The sequence below is a fragment of the Cydia pomonella genome, chromosome 22 (genome assembly GCF_033807575.1).
Source record: "Cydia pomonella isolate Wapato2018A chromosome 22, ilCydPomo1, whole genome shotgun sequence".
Taxonomy (NCBI): domain Eukaryota; kingdom Metazoa; phylum Arthropoda; class Insecta; order Lepidoptera; family Tortricidae; genus Cydia; species Cydia pomonella.
The window spans coordinates 10,333,901-10,353,858 of record NC_084724.1 but is presented as its reverse complement, the minus strand read 5'-3'; the positions used below and the strand labels follow the sequence as shown (position 1 = coordinate 10,353,858).

The window sequence follows — 19,958 nt, the reverse complement described above, 5'->3', positions numbered from 1 at the left end:
GGCTCTACTAACATCATCGTATCGACCGGTGTTGGCTTCACCTCCACCAACTCCCCAATATTAATCCATCAACTGTTAAATCAGATGGTCGGAGGCCGTCAGTATTCACGTTATGATTTACCCAGTTCTCTCAGTCGATATTCAAGCCTTACCCCACTTATCTATAAACCATTTAAGGTGTATCACAAGTCAACAACATCTTAGGAATCAACATCAGCTGGACCATCGAGGGGCGCTACTAACATCATCGCATCAACCGGTGTTGGCTTCACCTCCACCAACTCCCCAATATTAATCCATCAACTGTTAAATCAGATGGTCGGAGGCCGTCAGTATTCACGTTATGATTTACCCAGTTCTCTCTGTCGATATTCAAGCCTTACCCCACTTATCTATAAACCATTTAAGGTGTATCACAAGTCAACAACATCTTAGGAATCAACATCAGCTGGACCATCGAGGGGCGCTTCTAACATCATCGCATCAACCGGTGTTGGCTTCACCTCCACCAACTCCCCAATATTAATCCATCAACTGTTAAATCAGATGGTCGGAGGCCGTCAGTATTCACGTTATGATTTACCCAGTTCTCTCAGTCGATATTCAAGCCTTACCCCACTTATCTATAAACCATTTAAGGTGTATCACAAGTCAACAACATCTTAGGAATCAACATCAGCTGGACCATCGAGGGGCGCTACTAACATCATCGCATCAACCGGTGTTGGCTTCACCTCCACCAACTCCCCAATATTAATCCATCAACTGTTAAATCAGATGGTCGGAGGCCGTCAGTATTCACGTTATGATTTACCCAGTTCTCTCTGTCGATATTCAAGCCTTACCCCACTTATCTATAAACCATTTAAGGTGTATCACAAGTCAACAACATCTTAGGAATCAACATCAGCTGGACCATCGAGGGGCGCTACTAACATCATCGCATCAACCGGTGTTGGCTTCACCTCCACCAACTCCCCAATATTAATCCATCAACTGTTAAATCAGATGGTCGGAGGCCGTCAGTATTCACGTTATGATTTACCCAGTTCTCTCTGTCGATATTCAAGCCTTACCCCACTTATCTATAAACCATTTAAGGTGTATCACAAGTCAACAACATCTTAGGAATCGACATCAGCCGGGGACCATCGAGAAGCGCTACTAACATCATCGCATCAACCGGTGGATATATATTGGGGAGTTGGTGGAGGTGAAGCCAAACCTCCACCAACTCCCCAATATTAATCCTTCAACTGTTAAAGCAGATGGTCGGCGGCCGTCAGTATTCACGTTATGATTTACCCAGTTCCCTCTGTCGATATTCAAGCCTTACCCCACTTACCTATAAACCATTTAAGGTGTATCACAAGTCAACAACATCTTAGGAATCAACATCAGCTGGACCATCGAGGGGCGCTACTAACATCATCGCATCAACCGGTGTTGGCTTCACCTCCACCAACTTCCCAATATTAATCCATCAACTGTTATAGCAGATGGCCGGCGGCCGTCAGTATTCACGTTATGATTTACCCAGTTCCCTCTGTCGATATTCAAGCCTTACCCCACTTACCTATAAACCATTTAAGGTGTATCACAAGTCAACAACATCTTAGGAATCAACATCAGCTGGACCATCGAGGGGCGCTACTAACATCATCGCATCAACCGGTGTTGGCTTCACCTCCACCAACTTCCCAATATTAATCCATCAACTGTTATAGCAGATGGCCGGCGGCCGTCAGTATTCACGTTATGATTTACCCAGTTCCCTCTGTCGATATTCAAGCCTTACCCCACTTATCTATAAACCATTTTAAGTGTATCACAAGTCAACAACATCTTAGGAATCGACATCAGCCGGGGACCATCGAGAAGCGCTACTAACATCATCGCATCAACCGGTGGATATATATTGGGGAGTTGGTGGAGGTGAAGCCAAACCTCCACCAACTCCCCAATATTAATCCTTCAACTGTTAAAGCAGATGGTCGGCGACCGTCAGTATTCACGTTATGATTTACCCAGTTCCCTCTGTCGATATTCAAGCCTTACCCTACTTATCTATAAACCATTTAAGGTGTATCACAAGTCAACAACATCTTAGGAATCAACATCAGCTGGACCATCGAGGGGCGCTTCTAACATCATCGCATCAACCGGTGTTGGCTTCACCTCCACCAACTTCCCAATATTAATCTATTAACTGTTAAAGCAGATGGTCGGCGGCCGTCAGTATTCACGTTTCCGCTACCTGCAGGCGCGGCCGCGGGCAGAGACAGTCTCGCCGACATCGGGGCGCCCAACGAGATGGACAGCGCTAATAGCTCGCCTGGAGTGCAGAGGGTGAGTTATTTGTATTTTTAGTGTAAGGTCTGAGTGGACGCTCGAAGCGGAGCGTTCGGCGGGGCGTGCAGCGTGGCGTCGGCCTCACGAGTGATGTGAGCGGCGTGCACTGCGGCCGCTCCTATACGTTTGCATTTGTTTAACATGCACGCAACACGCCCCGCCCCGCTGCACGCCCAACTAAATTTGATCAAACACGTCTCGCCGCGGTCAAGAGGACAAAATCGAACCATATAACAAAAGACATCAACGCGCTTATATTTAATGGGAATAAAGTTCGTTGATGTCTTTTATTCCGGATCCCTTTGTTTGACATAATTATTGAAAGTCATAATGTAATGATTGTTAGATTATCATTAGTAATAATTCTCAGGATTTTCGTAAGTTTATCCTATAGATAGGTTAGGTTAGGTTTGTCTTATGGCAATCCTGAATAATTACGCGTTTCTGAAAAAAAAACACTATCACTAACGAAAATGCGGACAAATAATACATTATGACTTAAAAGTTTATGGGAAGCAATAGAGGCCCCTTTTATTCCATTCTTTTATCAACTGAGATTATAACCTAATTTTGTTTAATTATTTAAGTTTCATAGTATTATTTTAGTTCACTCATAGAAAAAGTGTTAAATACAATAGTGCTATAATCAAGCTTTTTAATCTCGTACCGTCCTTAGGCCACTCAGCAAGCTTCGTGGTCTACACACGGTACTCGACTGAAAAGCTCTCCTATATCATGATTGTATAAAATACTAATTAAGCATTGAGAAAGCTTTGACTATAAGTTTATGTGTCGTTCTCAAGCAAAAGGTACCACATTGTCGCTTGCCATAAAGACGCTCTGACAGGTTATTTGTATATTCATAAACCTGTTCTAGAAGCTTATACCTTATGTGTCCTGTGTTGATCCTATGTATATCAATCCTTCTCCTATTGACTTCAATCAATATAAAAGATCAATATATATATATTAAGGATCAATATCTATGTTCTAACCAAAGATAGGCCGCGTTCATATAATTCCGACCGAACATTCTCGTTTGGTGTTCCTCGGTGGAATGCCACATCGCAATTGGTTGAGTTTGCATCGGGCGCGAGATTGGTCGCAAGTAGTTACGTTAGACTGCACGATTGGCTCGAATTCGTGCTTGACGCTATACTGGCACCATTCTTAGTATATAAGACTATGGTTCTCACATTTCCTTGCATAACCTTGCCCTCCTGCAGCAGCACGAAGCCCTGGACGAAGAATACCGCGTGTTCGTCGAAAAATACAACCACAACTATCGCCCAGTGATGCCACATTTCGCTATTTACGTAATATTTGCACTATTTTCTGTAGTTTTACAGTAAAATTTAACACTATAGTAAAGTTACTACTTACTTATTCATCAAGGGGCTCCCTGGCGCCAATGACCTTCGATCTGAATCTCTTAGTTTTTTAATGTCTTTTGTAGCTTAGCATATTATCAGGAACGGCTTTAAGCAATACGGTATCCTATATTTACTTCAAAGTTCACTGTCTTCGAGGTATGTGGCATCAAAGTTGAACAATTTTAGGCCAAAAAACTGGTTTTCTGGCCATAACTTTCGTGTTTGTTAGTTTAAAATTAAAATCTCTGGCCAGTTTTTAGAGACGTCAAAGACGAACCCATATGTGTAGATTTCGTACATGTGAAATCCTTCACAGCAATCGAGTAACGAAAAAAAGAGGGTTTTTAGACAATGTTTACATAAATTATTAAAAAAATACTGTTAATTTCTTTTAAATATCGGCAGACCAGAATGGAGACAAAAGATTTAAGAACAGATAGCCGTTTGTCTTATAATTATATCTATAGTGCAAATGTAGGAGTAACGACTCAAAACTAGTCAAAAAACGATGAAAATCGCGGGGAGCCCCTTAAGAAAAAGTCTTGCCCCCGAGTTTGACAGCTGAAATTGATGGTTGAATATTACGCCACGATTTCAATGAGATGCTGTTTGTGTGTGTGTGTGTGTGCGTGTCCGTGTGTGTGGCTGTTTGTCACGATGTAATATTGCCATTTATATCCAAAACTGCTTCCACATAATATTAAATCTATCGTAGTCCCTATGTACATCCTATAACCTGTCTAATCCTTTCCTAACCTTTCCTTTGCTCGAACATGTTTTAACCAGCGCTGCGACGACGACTTTTGGCATTGGTCCGACGATTCCTCCTTCACAGACATCGGACATGAAGCGTTGACTACGGTAAAAGTTTTGAAGCAGAGAGTTGAGTCCAAGTTAACTCTGCAGCGACTTTGACAGAACTTAGTGTGGAAATATAAACGTCATTTCTTCACAGAAATTGTACGTCAATAATGATATTTTCACACTTGCTAATTGCAAAAGTCTATAGTTTTTTTACACTACGTCGGTGGCAAACAAGCACACGTCCCGCCTGATAGTAAGCAGTCTCCGTAGCCTGTGTACGCCTGCAACTCCGGAGGAGCTTATATGCTCGTTGCCGACCCTAACACTCCGTACCCTTGAGCTGGGCAACCTTACTCACCGGCAGGAACACAATACTATGAGTAGGGTATAGTGCAGGGGTGGCCAACTTGATTAGACCCAAGACCTGTTTACTAAAGAAACCCTGTGCGATCTACCAATTACATACTTCTTGAAACCTTAAATGAAACTAGTCTACGTATTTATATTTTTTGTCTTGCCACGATCGACTGGACTAACAGTCGCGATCGACCTGTTGGCCACCCCTGGTATAGTGTTATTTCGCTGCGGTTTTCTGTAAGGTGCAGGCATTGTTAGCTTGGTCTGACGCTAGTACATTAATCAAGAGTAAGCTCCATACGACGCCGCGTTCGTAATTGTTGTAAGATTTACTGTTTTCTCAGTTAACCTTTTTGTGTATAATAACTGCCACCTTGGGTACAGTCACGTCTGAAAACATCGACACGATCGAAGTGCCAAAAATATGTATACACGACCTTATGGCCCATATTAATATATACTACCCTAATGGGTAGTGTGTACATATTTTTGGCACTTTGTCCGTATCGATATTTTCAGACGTGACGATACTGCTATTGAGTGAAATGTACAGCGTAGCGTAAGTTACAGTTGCGTTTCGTTCGCCACGGAGCGTATACGATTGGCATGTTGGCTACGGAGCAAGGTCGATTCACGAAATTTCGCCGATGGAACTTAAAATCTAGGTGTGTAAAAAATTAACCAATAAAATGGTGACTCTGGCTGCATGTCGATACATGTTTCAGTCACACAATGACAGGTATTGTGAGTTCCTGTAATTGGCTCTGTACTTATTTAATTCGCTGTTGGATATCCTTAACCTTTTGAACGCTTTATGTCAAAACATAAACATCACTCAAACGCCAAGCTCCCGGGCGCAAGGGAGCTAATTGTAAACCTTTGACAATGTGAAGACTGGCAGCGTCCGCCATAACACATATAGTTGTCCTTGGCGCTGCGGGCACGACTAGTAACGACGACTTTAGGTGTTCATAGGGTTAAATAAATAAATAAATCATTTCGTTCATTCCATTCGCGCCAGCTTTCTTGTATCGACCTGTAAAGTTGGATGACTGTTAATGAAATCATTTTAGTTTTTTTATCTGCTCCTCTACTTTTAAACTTGTTCCAGAGTGCTTACTAGAGTTACTAAACACTCTCTTATTGATCTCCTATTTAAAACGTTACCAGTGATCAATTCCTTTGATTTCTCTACTCGGTCACACTTTGTCGATTTTATGTCTTCAACAATTACACGACTATATTCCTACTGTCACAAGTATACTAAACAGTTGTATCATTGCAGCACCCCCAACAACCCGAGAGCGTAAGCCTAGAGGCTTTACGTCGCGCCGCGACCGGCCCCAGCGAAGCCGAGCGACGAGAGGCCGAAAGACGACGGGCCTCGCTCAACAGCGCCTTCCGAACCGCGCCCTTCGATCATCTAGTCAGCCTTACACAACCCAAGGTTAGTCTGAACAGCGAGGCCGAGCCGACGACAGGCCTCGCTCAACAGCGCCTTCCGAATGGCGCCCTTCGACCATCAAGGCAGACTTAAACAACCTAAGGTCAGTCTGAATAGCAAGGCCGAGCGACTACGGGCCTCGCTCAACAGCGTCTTCCGTACCGCGCCCTTTGAGTATCTAGTGAGCCTTACGCAACCCAAGGTCAGTTTGAATAGCGAGGCCTAGCGACGAGGCCGAGTGACGACGGGCTTCGTTCAACAGCGCCTTCTGTGCCGCGCTCTTCGACCATCCAGTCAGCCTTACGCAATGCCATCATCTTCAATAATTTAATTAATTTTATCTTAGGAACTCTCTATCTGGCCCGACGGACAAAGCAGCCTGAAACTTGGAGATTCGATGAATTTAAGGCGTGTATCAAACAAAGTCAGCTACGTTGTATGTTGAACAATTTGCTATATATACTTAAAAAATACTTGTTCACAGTACGAGCTAAAAGACAAGCTAGAAGAGATCTTCAGCTCCATCCAATCGGAACCCCTTCTGCCTCGCTCAGCCTGCTCCCCAACAGCATCTCATCAGGGCAACCTTCACAAGCACACCAAGTATCTGCCCGAGCTGTTCCTCTACTAGGTATGTCAATTACAACAATTGGGTACTTGACACATGTTGAATATTATAATAAAAGTTAGCTTCATATATAGAAAATGAGCCATCCATTATAACAAAGAAGTGCAATTTAAAAAGACATATTGAGATTATAAAAAATAAGGTTCTCAAAGTTCCAAAAAAATGTTTTTTTACTTTCAAAAAGAAAACGGTAACATTCGATTCCTTACATTTTGTTGAAAAATAAATTGTATGACAACTATATTCATAAACGCAGTATATCAGGGTCAAAATAGTAATTTTCATGATCTTTCATACATTTAGAACAGACTAATGTAATGCGACGTCACATCACATTATCATTTTGTTAGAGGCGTTTCAATCGTCTAGTGCGAGCGTCAGACTTTAACTCTAATTTCTGACCTTTGTGTTGCTTAAATGCCATGAGTCCTATATAGACATTTGATCCTCAGAAAAATCAAGATCGATTGACATTATTTACAAAAAACTGTCAAGTAGCCAATTATAGGGTTTTCATTCAGACCAAAATAATGTCAAAAAGAAAATGTGGCCAAGGCCTCCAGTGCCTGAGATCGGATAGAAAAGACGGACGTATCCGTTATCGCGTCCGGTTTTTACAAGCTTTTATTTAACTTGCCCTGTTAGTAGGTACGTTAGTTAGTGTGGGATAAATCTTGGAAGCTAAATTTGACCCACTCCCGGTTTCGGGTTGAGCTGACATGTTGCATACATATGTAAATCGGATGACAATGAAATATGATGACATGGAGCTGATCTGATGATGGAGACAGGAGGTGGTCATGGGAACCCTGTGATAAAACAACGCAAACTAATTGTGTTCGGGGTTGTTAGAATTGTCTCGATGAGTATTAATTGCCTGTGGAAAGAAAACAGTCAACGATAAAAGCTTGTACCCAAAATGTTTTTTTCATGGTTATTTGGTTTTCGGGCAAAGGTTTTCGGCTTATTTTACAGAGATAATGGCAGGATCGCCATGTGACGTGTGTGTTTACATTTTAATAGTAATGAAAACTGAATGAATTGAATGTTTCAAAATAAGTGAAATATTTCTTTTCCAGATAATGTTCCCGTTCAACAGCGTAGTTTCAATCAAAATCTATTGATAGTAAAAGAGTTGTGAAATCTAAGAAAAACTGCCCCTATTTTGACAGTTAAGTTTTGTGGTAAATGTCAACTTTTGACAACGATATTAACTGCATAAAGAACTGTGTGTATCATATTGGCCAATAAAGGATGCTCTGACGTATACCAATAGAGGTGTCACTTATACTGTGAAATTTTCGTTCATTACATTCGTGCCAGAGGGCTTACCGCGAACCACGTTCGACGTGTTGTCTCCCTGTCACACTTACGTGAATTTACAAGCGCGACAGAGAGGTAACACGTCGAACGTGATTCGCGGTAGGCCTGCGGCAGCATGGTTTCATTATCACCTGTCACTTTCGCACTTAATTGTTAGAACGAGACAGGCATAGTGACAGGCGAAAAAGAGGCTACCATACTGAGGTCACTGTAGATTAGATTTTACTCTTTTACTATTAAAATAATTCGTTTGCTTCAATAAATACCTAAATATAATTATGATATTAATTCTACTAGCTGGTATTTCGGCTTTATGACATGTTTATATTAATGTTAATGTTCAAATTCGACTAATACTAATGTTATAACAAAATGCTTCTAATCTTGCTCAAAATCATGTTCACCATTGATTTCTAGCAAAGAGAATTTGAAATAGAGGTGGATTGTCAAAGAAAACTTTGTAGCCACAGTAAATTTACTGCCATCTTTCGACACATGATAAAAACTTTTAGAACGCCATTTGACTTTGATCCTTATTCTTTCACTGATATGTGTTAAATACCAAAAAATGCGCCATCACATAGATCAAAGGCCAATGGTATGACCGCATCGATTCAAGCGACGGCGCCATAACCTTCAGGTTGTGCCCGGAAGTGTGGCGCCACTTTTTGATATTTAACAAGTTTAACACATAAAAAAAAAGAAAAAAAAAAATTGAAAAAATAAGAATCAAAGTCCAATGGCGTTAAAGTTTTAATCATGTGTCGAAAGATGGTAGTAAATTTACTTGGCTACAAAGTTTTCTTGACAATACACCTCTATTTCAAATTCTTTTTGTTTCTAGTAAGTATTTTGAATCTTAGCTTGAATGCGGGCACCGTAGCCTAAAGGTGCGTGCAACTATAGAGTTCTTTATAATGATGACATTATGTATACGTAATCAATCATGAAATTAAATTTGTTACTCATTTATTATATTTAAATGCGAAATTCGACTCGACTCTTAACATTCCATGTATACGAATCTCTTGTTTACAGTACATATGGGGCTACTTTATAGCACTAGTGCGAGAAGTAGCATATTATGTTACTGTGTCGAACATTTAAAGGGCCATATGTACTGTAAAACGTTGTACGATACATGTGCGAATAGGTAATTCGCAACTCGTGTAGATTTAAAACACTCCCTTCGGTCGTGTTTTAATTTATCGCCACTCGTTTCGAATTTCCTATTTTTCGCACTTGTATCGTAATGTACTATTTTATTCTAAACTACGATTTATATTTTGAAATATTTACTTTATATACTTTATAATATTTTTCGTGCTTTGGTGCAAATATCGACCTTATTGTGAAAAAAATAAGGTTGGAATATCAACTCAATTATCCCTTATTAATGAAGTCTAAATTATAACATTTAGAAAATTAAACGACTTGAATATCCAATTAAGTTTATTGGTTAGTTTTCTTTGTGCATATTACATGTATGTATAGGTATATGAAATTAATTTTGAATTTATTTTCAATTTGGAACTTTGAATAGGTTTAAGTCGGTTATTATACATTATGTAACCCTTTGAACGCGCCATAAACAAAAACGTCACTCACACGCCAAGGTCACGGGCGCAAGCGAGCTAATGTTAACCTTACTTAAAAGTGAAGGTTACTTTGACAACGTACGCCATAACACTTATAGTCGTCCTTGGCGCTATAGCCACGCCTAGTTACGACGCTTTTAGGCGTTCTTGGCGTTCAAAAGGTTAACTTAGTAGGTATGTACAGTCAAGGTATTAAATATGGACGGACAAAGTGCCAAATTTGTATACACGACCTTTTTGCCCATACATTAAGATGTATGTACATATTTTTGGCACTTTGCCCGTTTCGATATTTACTACTTTGTACAGTCGGTGTCGGTAGTCGCTGTACACTTTAGGTCTTGATGAAAATGTTTGTAGCATGATAGGTCTCTTTGGATCATAGCTGTCGCTTCCATATTTAATGTTGATCTGTATGTTGAACAGTATCTAAAGGGGCGGTGGCATGAACTGTAGGGGGCAGCACAGAAGCCCCTTTTATTGGCGCGGAATGTAAATATCAAGCTTAGATTAATAATTTACGCCACGAGATGGCGGCTCCTCCAACGCGCAAGGTAGCGTGCGTGAACTGTAAGGGACCTGCTTTAACGTGAAGTCTCAATGTCAAGTTTATGTTTCTGATTTAGGCCACAAGATGGCAGCTCCAACGCGCACGATCCCAAAAGTTATTATTTATAAACTTCTGTCAAAAATGTCGTTGATAATCGATTGGCCTACGGAGTGTGGAATTAAAAGGAGTGAAATCTCTTATGGTAGAATTGTTGCAAAAGTGTCCAGCTGTCAGCTATAAATAAAAGTTCCAAATCTCTCCAGAGTAGCGCTAGAGTAGCTAAGAACGTAGACGTTATTGACGGAGTGAAGTACGCTGTCTATGATTTGTTTTTTTTGTCCAAGTATTCTAGGTATTGTAGCGCCACCTATTTAAGGTTTTTTGATGACACTTTTTGGTCCATGGAGATTCCATTCCTTTACTCCTTCCATAGATTGGCCCTATCTATGTATATATGTGTTTTTTAGAAATTGTCAAAATTTAACAGAGACTTGCTAAATTAAAATTAGAAGAAGGGAGTGGGAGGGGTTTGTAAAACGTACGTAAGTATATAGCGACTTTTGATGCTGTGTGTACATGGATTGGTATTATTCTTGTAAAATGTGACTTGATGTATTTAATTAACATATTATAGGTTTAAGCGCGCGGTAGTTTTATGCGATAAACGTAGGGTTCAACGCATGCGTCAACAGAATATAGGAAAAATGTCAATGCACTTACTTAGTGTTGGTCGAACGTTAACCCTTTACCAGGCTGACAGTTCAAAAATGACAATCGAATGTCAGTCTTACTCATCGAAAAAAAACACATGTTTGAAGAGCCGCAAGTGGGAAATATATATCCCTTAGCCTGGTAAAGGGTTAATTGCAATTGACTATGAACCATTACAAATTGAACCGAAAACCGTAACGAACGGTTTAGGGGTCATCCATTAATTACGCCACACTAATTTCGAGGTTTTTTGACCCCTCCTTGTCACACTTGGTCACATTTGGCAAACCTTTCTTTTCAACGAAATAGGCATTATTAATTATGATCAAAATATTTTTGACGAAAGAAATATTAGTAATATTATAACAGAAAACCGATTGGAAAAGAAAAATAACCGAATAAAAACGATTACCGCTTCAAAAACTCGTTGTGTAACTGTCTTTTTTTTTCTTTCTTCATAGCGTTGTCCCGGCATATTGCCACGGTTCTAGGGAGCCTGGGGTCCGCTTTGACAATTAATCCCAGGATTTGGCGTAGGCCAACCCAGAGGGTAAAACTAGGCCTTGTTGGGATTAGTCCGGTTTCCTCACGATGTTTTCCTTCACCGAAAAGCGACTGGTAAATATCAAATGATTTTTCGTACATAAGTTCCGAAAAACTTATTGGTACGAGCCGGGGTTTGAACCCGCGACCTCCGGATTGCAAGTCGCACGCTCTTACCGCTAGGCCAACAGCGCTTCTGTAGCTGCTTGTGTAACTGTCTAGCGAATAAAAAAAAAATCGGTTACCGATGAAGTCAAAGTGACGTCACAATGTTTGTGACTCCCCCCCCCCCCTCCCCCTTGTCACAACATGTCACATTTTCTTGACCCCTCCCACCCCCTAAACGTATGATGTAATTAATGGATGACCCCTTACATTTTACGGTTTAATTTGTAATGGTTAATAGTTAATTGCATTAACGTTCCGGCCAACACTGCTCACCGCTGTTTACCGCGTAAAACAACCGCGCTTTATATCGTCATATAAAATGCAATAATATACTGCCAATAGATTCAATGATTGTAAATAAATTAGCCTAAATAATATGTTGGATTTCACAATACGAACTTCTGAGGGCATACCGCGAAAATCGCCAATTGCGATGATCTTTCTCTTTTACTCCAATGGAGCGTAATTAGAGATTAGAGTGACAGAAAGCTCGCAATTTGCGAAATTCGATTTTAGCCCTGGTTTGTGTATTTGTCAATGTCAATTTTGTTTTAATACGTTAAGGTGCACTAACACTAGCAATTTTTCAAGCAGTTTGGGATATTATTATTATTTTAGTGTTAGTGAGCTTATTAAGTGCCACATCGATCTATTGTAGCGGCCCTTAAAGTTGATTACTAATGCCTATAGTTGTTCCGTTCTCGACAGCGTTCTCAATGTAATATGGGAAATATTCTCAAGCGAGAACATTCTCCATACAAAAGGGAGAACGTTCGCGAGAACTCTATCTACTGTCCGTTGAATCTAGAAAATTCCATATTCTTTGGGCATGCTCTGTATCTCACAAGGTTGCAATACGTGCCGCCCTAGGTAGGTACGTCTCTTTGACAGTCTCCTCTGATACCTGGCAGAACTGCTGTTGACCGGCAATTATTAAGGTGCTTTGGGATAACTTCGAAAGTGGGGTAATTTTGAAAATCACTTATATTTACTTAACCAGAAAACTTCCATACATAAGCACCATTTACGCAACTACACTTACGAAGGCATTTTACTTATTATTATAGCAGGTAGTGCTTCTAGTTTAGGAGATATTAACAATTTTCAAAATTATCCCGCTTACGAAGTTTTCCAATGCACCTTAATAATTGTCGGTCAAAAACAAATTGACTGAAGCGATTGCGATAGCGAATTTGGTTGACTGGTAGGTTTTGGCATTAAGTCCGCCATTAAAGTCCGCCGCAATAAAGTTTAAATAAATAAATAGATTGCCAAAGTGACCATTTGCTAAGGGTGGTTCAACATTTACAAAATATATAAACAGAACAATATAAATTGCTCGTGTAAGTGCACCTTTGTCATCCACGATGACGCACAGATTTGTCAAATCTAACCTTCAATAACATGGCATTACGAGTCAAGGCATGCGTCTTCGTAAACGACACGATCTATAGAATTATTATTGTTAGAAGAATTTACATACATACTTATCCCCTTATTCATAAACGTCTAGTAAAGTTAACAAGCCGCTAATAATCGTTAGTCCCTTTCCGACGTATTGGTATGATGGAAAGGGACAAACGATTATTAGCGGCTTGTTAACTTTACTAGACGTTTATGAATAAGGGGGTTAATATTTAGTTTGTAGACCGATGTGACAGTCTATTTGTTATATTCGAGTATTTGTAAAGAAAAAAATACTAATGGTATTTAAATGGCTTGTGCACAAATCACGCGAGGTTCGATAGGGGGGGGAGGGGAGTCACGAAAAAATCACGAAAGATCACGTCGGGGGAGGGGGGTATAAGAAAACCTCACGTATATTTTTCTATGGTGAACGAAACTAAGAAAAATATCTACCACATACTTTTTCTCGGTTTTATTAAACATAAATCTTCACTTGGCACTTCAACATAGCGAGTCTAAACATGATTTACTCTATACAATACTATTTATCTTAAAATAAATTCGAAAGAAAAATATAAAAAAAAAACACGTGGTGGGGTTCGCCAAGAACCTCACCAAATATCACCAAGGGGGAGGGGGAGTCAAAAAGTAGCCGAAAAAACCTCGCGTGATTTGTGCACAAGCCCATAATAATAGCTACTGACCGACTGACTCTTTCGATTTTGTTTGGTGTCAATAAATGAGATCGAAAGTCAGTTGTGCTACTTCAAAAGTTGTAAGATATATTCTCTGATAATATATTCTATTATATATTATGTATGTAGGGTAGTTTGGTCTGTTGGTACATGGTGAATTGATCTAATAATTATTAATGATAAGTAATAGTTAGTGGATTGTGGTCGATAGTTGGAAGGCTTTTTCGCCTTAGAGATTATTTCCAATATTATTATGTTGATACTATACCTATTGACTCTTTAATGTCATTTTGTTTGTTTAGAAACACGTCATTTATTGGTCAGTGCTTAAGTTTTAAAGCTACAGATTTATTTTGATGATTGGATTGATACACTGCGGTCGCATTTCGTTGCGAAGTGCGAAGCAAATTAAAAGAAAAGTATTACTTTGCTAATCCGCGAAACGATAACGTCCTAGTCAAACAGTGCCAACCCGTAATACGCAAGTAAGTATAACGGGTTGGCACTGTTTGTCTAGCACGTTATCTTTTCGCGATTAGCAAAGTAATATTTTTGTTTTAATTAGTATCGATTTCCGCAAAGTAACGCCTGATTCTATTTATTATTTGAAGTGCGAAGCGACGGATTCGCGTGCGGCGACGACGGTACCGTGGTGCGTTCTCCGTATCTTCGTCCGAAGCTGCGATGCGACGAATAACGTTTTCACAATACAAAAATCCGTACGGTACTATGGAACTCGGTGTGGCATACCTTGCGGCGCACACCGCATCTCCGTCCAAAACCGCGAATCGTCGTGCAATTCGCACCTTCGTACTTATACCATGCGATTTTCGCATACATATTCAGATTCTCCAGTACAAAGTTAAAAATCGCAGCATCGGACGTCGCTCCGAAGTGCGGAGCAGTGGTAATGATAAGCGAGTTCGCAGAGCAGTCAGCATCAATAGTAGCGGGTGAAACAACGCGCCAGAAGTGCAATTCACAAGAGCTGAGGGCCTGCCGCGCCGTTGCCTCTGTCGCACTTGTAAATTCGTACGTAAGTGTGACAGGGAGGCAACATGTCGAACGTGGTTCGCGGTAGGCACTCTGGCACGAATGGAATGAGTGAATGAAAATATCTATGTATGTATCACATTACCCAATAAAATGGTGGCTCCGACTGTATACCGTTTGTTAGTTTCGTTCATGCCATTCGTGCCAGCTTTCGTGAATCAAGCTGTATCTGTCACCCTGAAATACTTTTCCATATCGAGATAAATCTCTACTGTTCGCGTTCAGAAGTATCTGTTAGTCTAATTTTTTTTACATACACGGTGTAACGAGGAACCCGAAAGACTTTAACCACGCATTTCTCAGGCCAAAAGAAGGGAAAATTTTTATATGAGTTTATGTAAAGTTCGGCAAAAAAAAATGTTTTAATGCATTTGTACATAAAAAGTGTGTTATTGGCAAATCTGGTGCTTAAAATGAATATTTCCTTTTTTTTTCGTAAAACCTAGTTTTACAAATATAGTGACATTGTTTGTTATCTTGTTGTAGATACTTTTGACGCGTAATCTGTCCGCTAGTTATGATGCTTACTGTACAATGTACATCACATGCGTTTCGTAGGTACAGTCAGCGTCAAATACTTTGTAGCAATCAAAGTAGCCAAATAGTTCGGTACACCATATATTTAGTATGGTGTACCGAACTATTTGGCCACTTTGACTGCTACGAAGTATTTGACGCTGACTGTACTGGAATGCGGTACGGTGCATCCGGTGTGGTCTGGCCTTCAGTATTTTTGTCTGTGGTTATGCATTGATATTGTTATTTTGTATGTACTTAGAAATATGTGCGGTCGGGTTGTATTATGACGGATAATAAATATGTGGTTTGGACCGATTTGATGTTTTATTTTTCATGAACTCTGACGAAAATAGAATTAGGTATTTATAAAAATATAAGGTGGGGAAGACCGTCCACCAGCTTTTTCGTCGCTTCTAACCCTTGCGTGTGTACATAATGTCGATAGAGCAGTGAAGCTGTTCCTTTGTATCTGAGCGACGTTACGACGTACACCGTTGTATACGTAAAATAAATAAATATTATAGGACATTATTACACAAATTGACTAAGTCCCACAGTAAGCTCAATAAGGCTTGTGTTGAGGGTACTTAGACAACGATATATATAATATATAAATATTTATAAATACTTAAATACATAGAAAACGTACGTTGTATACAAGAGTTTTTGCCCTATGAGTGAGGTCACACTGGTGCGGTGCGTTTGCGCCGCGTCGTCGCAACGCATCAATGTGGGATGTCATAAAAAATATATGTAAAACGACGCTTGCGACGAAACAACGCCACGCAACGCAACGCACCAGTGTGGCTTCACCCTATGACGGTCTTCTCCAGCAATATGTTTTATATGCCGGTCCCTATCGCGAAAACCGAAATTCGAAAATTACCGGGATCTTTCTCTTTTACTCTCACTAAGATGTAATAAGAGTGACAGAGAAAAATGACGAACTTCGATTTTTTTTATTTTTTTTATTTAGAAAACAAACAGCCTTTTACAAATATGTCTAAAGTAAATGAACTAAAAATAGGCCTAAAGTTTCCTACATTACTAAGAAAACTATTACATGGAAATGTAAATTACGCAATTATAAATTACCGGTTTAGTTGTGTACTACATGCAAGTAAGTTAATTATATTTCGCAACTTCATTCTTTGCGATTTATTGTTTACATATTGTAGTTACGCTCCCACGCATCAGCCTTGCATATGTAAACAATAAATCGCGTCGAATGAAGTTGCTCACATAATTGTGATCGAACTTCACTTGGTAAGTTCGTTTGATCATCAAGAAAACATACAAAACTATGAAAAATATGACTGGAACCAAATTGATCAATTTCTAGAAAACAAAATTTGCCGAACTTTGTTCTTGAACACGGACAAACTATGAACAAAAATATCTATATCGTTAAGAGATTCATTATACAAATAACAAGTGCGCCTAAAGAAAGAGTTTTTAGCATACTGTGTGCCACAGGAGGAAATAGAAAATGTGGGTTTAGATGTGAGTTTTATTTTCGCGGTTATAGCCCAGAGATTACGATTACGACGGAGTAAAAAATACACAAATGTAAAAAATAACAGTTTTAATATTCAAAATATCTATACAATAATTATATCTACTTTACAATTTATTTACTTAATGTTAGTGTTAGGTACAATAGGGTCGGAACAAGATTCGAGCCTTTAGCCCATGGATAGTTTTTTTTTATCTATCAATAACTTTTCTTGTATGGATCTGCCGCTGTAGCACGGTTGTATTTTATCGCCTGTCACGTTCTAACAAGTACATACGTAAGTGTGAAAGAGACGGGCATTGTGACAAATGATACAAATGCAACCATGCTGCCACAGCTGCTGGGGTAGCACGGCCGTATTTTATCGCCTGTCACCATGCCTGTCACGTTCTAACAAGTATGTAAGTGCGAAAGTGATGGGCATAGTGACAGCCACCGCTGTAGGTTTAATTTTATCATAAAACTCACACAAACCTAGCCGCCGCCATACCATTGAAGTTTAATACGACATTCTAAAATATTATGAACTACTACTTAATGGCGCAGCGACCCAAAATGAGTCTTAGCCTCCGACACCAGTACACGCCAGTTGTCTCGATCCTGTGCCATCTCCCACCAGTTATAGGCTTGGAGATCGCGCAAGTCCGCCTCAACAGCAAACAAAAAAACATGAAAGTTGACGGAATTTAACCTTTTCGACGCCATTGACTTGATATAAAGTCAGAACATTTTGTGCCCCACACGCCACGACTCCATATCAAGTCGTGGTTTTGGCCAGGTTTGTATACGTGCAATTTTTGACGTGGCGTTGATGCCACTATTACTTCATTGACGTGGCGGCGAAAAGGTTAAGCATGTCGTTTTCCCTTTTCCAGCCATAGTACGATTTATTGACCACATACGCGCCAATAGCATTTAAACTTTAGCAATCCAATTTAAAGTTCAAATTAGATTGCACTTACAGGAAATGTCACTTTAAACTTTCTCTGCATGCGAGTGGTTTTTTGGAGGCGGGTTAGCGTTACTCTTAAGAAACAAGATATTATAGGTAAGTTTATTTTCTATGCTTGTTCAGTTTTTTTGGTACATTTTGGACTTTCTTTCTGAATAGCAAGTTAAATTAATAATAAAAATTTGCTGAGACTATGTTACTTCAATGTCTAAAACGAAGCACGTTTGGACTGTAGGGCGAGTCAAAAATATACACGTTGTAACAAGGATCCGTTTAAGGGCATATATACACCGTGGGTCCATATAACAGATCTAAAAGGGGTATTCTAGATCTCATTTAGAGATTAAAATGTCACAAAGTTTTTTGAAAATGGTCGTGTTTTAGAGATAATGATAATTCTTGTGAAAACATGTTTAAATGCCTACTTACTGACAGATTACAGACATTAAAGTTTTATAAAGGAAACTCGCAAAATTTATCTATAAATAAAATAAAAAATAAACTGATAACAAAGAAATAAACAAACATAATAAAACTTACTAAGTACTTAAACTAAAGGCTCGCCGTCAATGGGCAAGGTGCCCAGAAGTCTGGCCGTATTTCCCCGCTGTATGGCGATACTTATGCACTGTGCGAAATAGTGGCCAGCCCTCTGGCCGCCCGAGGCCTCTATTAGGTGCGCCGAGAAAATACACTTATTCATTGCATTTTTTTTTCGCTAAGATGTAAAAAGAAATAACGTGTCGCGTGCAGGAAACACATACATACACATAAAAAAAATTTTTTTGCCCAAATTTTAAAAGTATAATATTTTTTGCTCCTTAGCCCTTTAATGCCCACTATTTTTGTTACATATTATAGTCATACGTTCTTTATGACAACGTAAATATAATCCCTTCTTCGTCAGTCAAGAACAAATAGATTTATTGGCACCGACTTGAGGTCTACATTCGTGGTTCAATACAATTATAATAGATTTAGTTGAAAGTCTATTCAAAAGATGATATCTCATATCGGACTTTTGATAAAGATCATTTTGATCCGATGCTAGTAGGTCTCAGAATCTCACATTCGCTGATTAATTTATTAGGAACATAATTTACAGATCAATTCATTTTATTTATTAACCAAAATACAGATTTACAGATTATTTACAGATTAAGAGGTATATTATTAATAGATGGCGTTTTTTAAAAACTGAGTATAATCTGATATAAAATGTATCAATGCTTTTACTTAATATAACATGACTTTGACTTAATATGGCATAAGAACGCCACTGTCGGCAATAGCCGACAACAGGTACAGTGATAAATACCTTCACACATTGCATTAAGGTTTACTATTGCATATTAACCTTTTCGCCGCCACGTCAATGAAGAAATAGTGTCATCAACGCCACGTCAAAAATTGCACGTATACAAACCTGACCAAAACCACGACTTGATATGAAGTCGTGGCGTGTAGGGCACGAAATTTAATGACTTTATATCAGGTCAATGGCGGCGAAAAAGTTAATAAATAACTAGTATAATTTTAACATTACATTTTTATTAGTTTTCCGATTTTTTTGCTAAGTTTGTGTATAAATCGGTCACGCTTATTTCTTTAAATACTTATAAATTATATTAGGATCTACATTTTTTAAATCCCAATTTTGATAAAACATCAGCTTTGGTAAGTTTCAAATATACATCAAAAACTTTATTTCCTATTATTATTAGTTTAGACATAATATGGCAGAAGAATAAATCTTACATATTTTCATATGAAGTCTGTTCGTAGATACAAAAATATGCTTTGGAAAATTTACAAAAGTTATCAAATCTTAAAACTTTTTCAAAATGTTAATAAACGTAGAAAATGAAAACTGTCATAGTTTCAATATAATTAAAGGCAAAAATACGTCGGGTTCAATTCATAGGACGCGTCCGTTTTTCAACTGTTTTCTTAAGTAATTTATCA

General features: G+C 39.0%; 1 protein-coding gene across 2 annotated transcripts in view; it reads left to right on the top strand.

The window, feature by feature from the left end:
* Positions 1-8,233, top strand: part of LOC133530283 (protein EFR3 homolog cmp44E) — a 41,684-nt gene extending 33,451 nt beyond the window's left edge. The window contains exons 14-18 of one of the 2 annotated variants that reach the window (XM_061868166.1): positions 2,222-2,349; positions 3,579-3,668; positions 6,172-6,333; positions 6,815-6,961; positions 8,038-8,233. In XM_061868166.1, the coding sequence (XP_061724150.1) occupies positions 2,222-2,349; positions 3,579-3,668; positions 6,172-6,333; positions 6,815-6,961 (527 nt within the window). In that variant the 3' untranslated portion in view covers positions 8,038-8,233. The remainder of the gene's footprint in view (positions 1-2,221; positions 2,350-3,578; positions 3,669-6,171; positions 6,334-6,814; positions 6,962-8,037) is intronic. The other variant, XM_061868167.1, reaches the window with a different exon arrangement.
* The last annotated feature ends 11,725 nt before the right edge of the window (positions 8,234-19,958 follow it).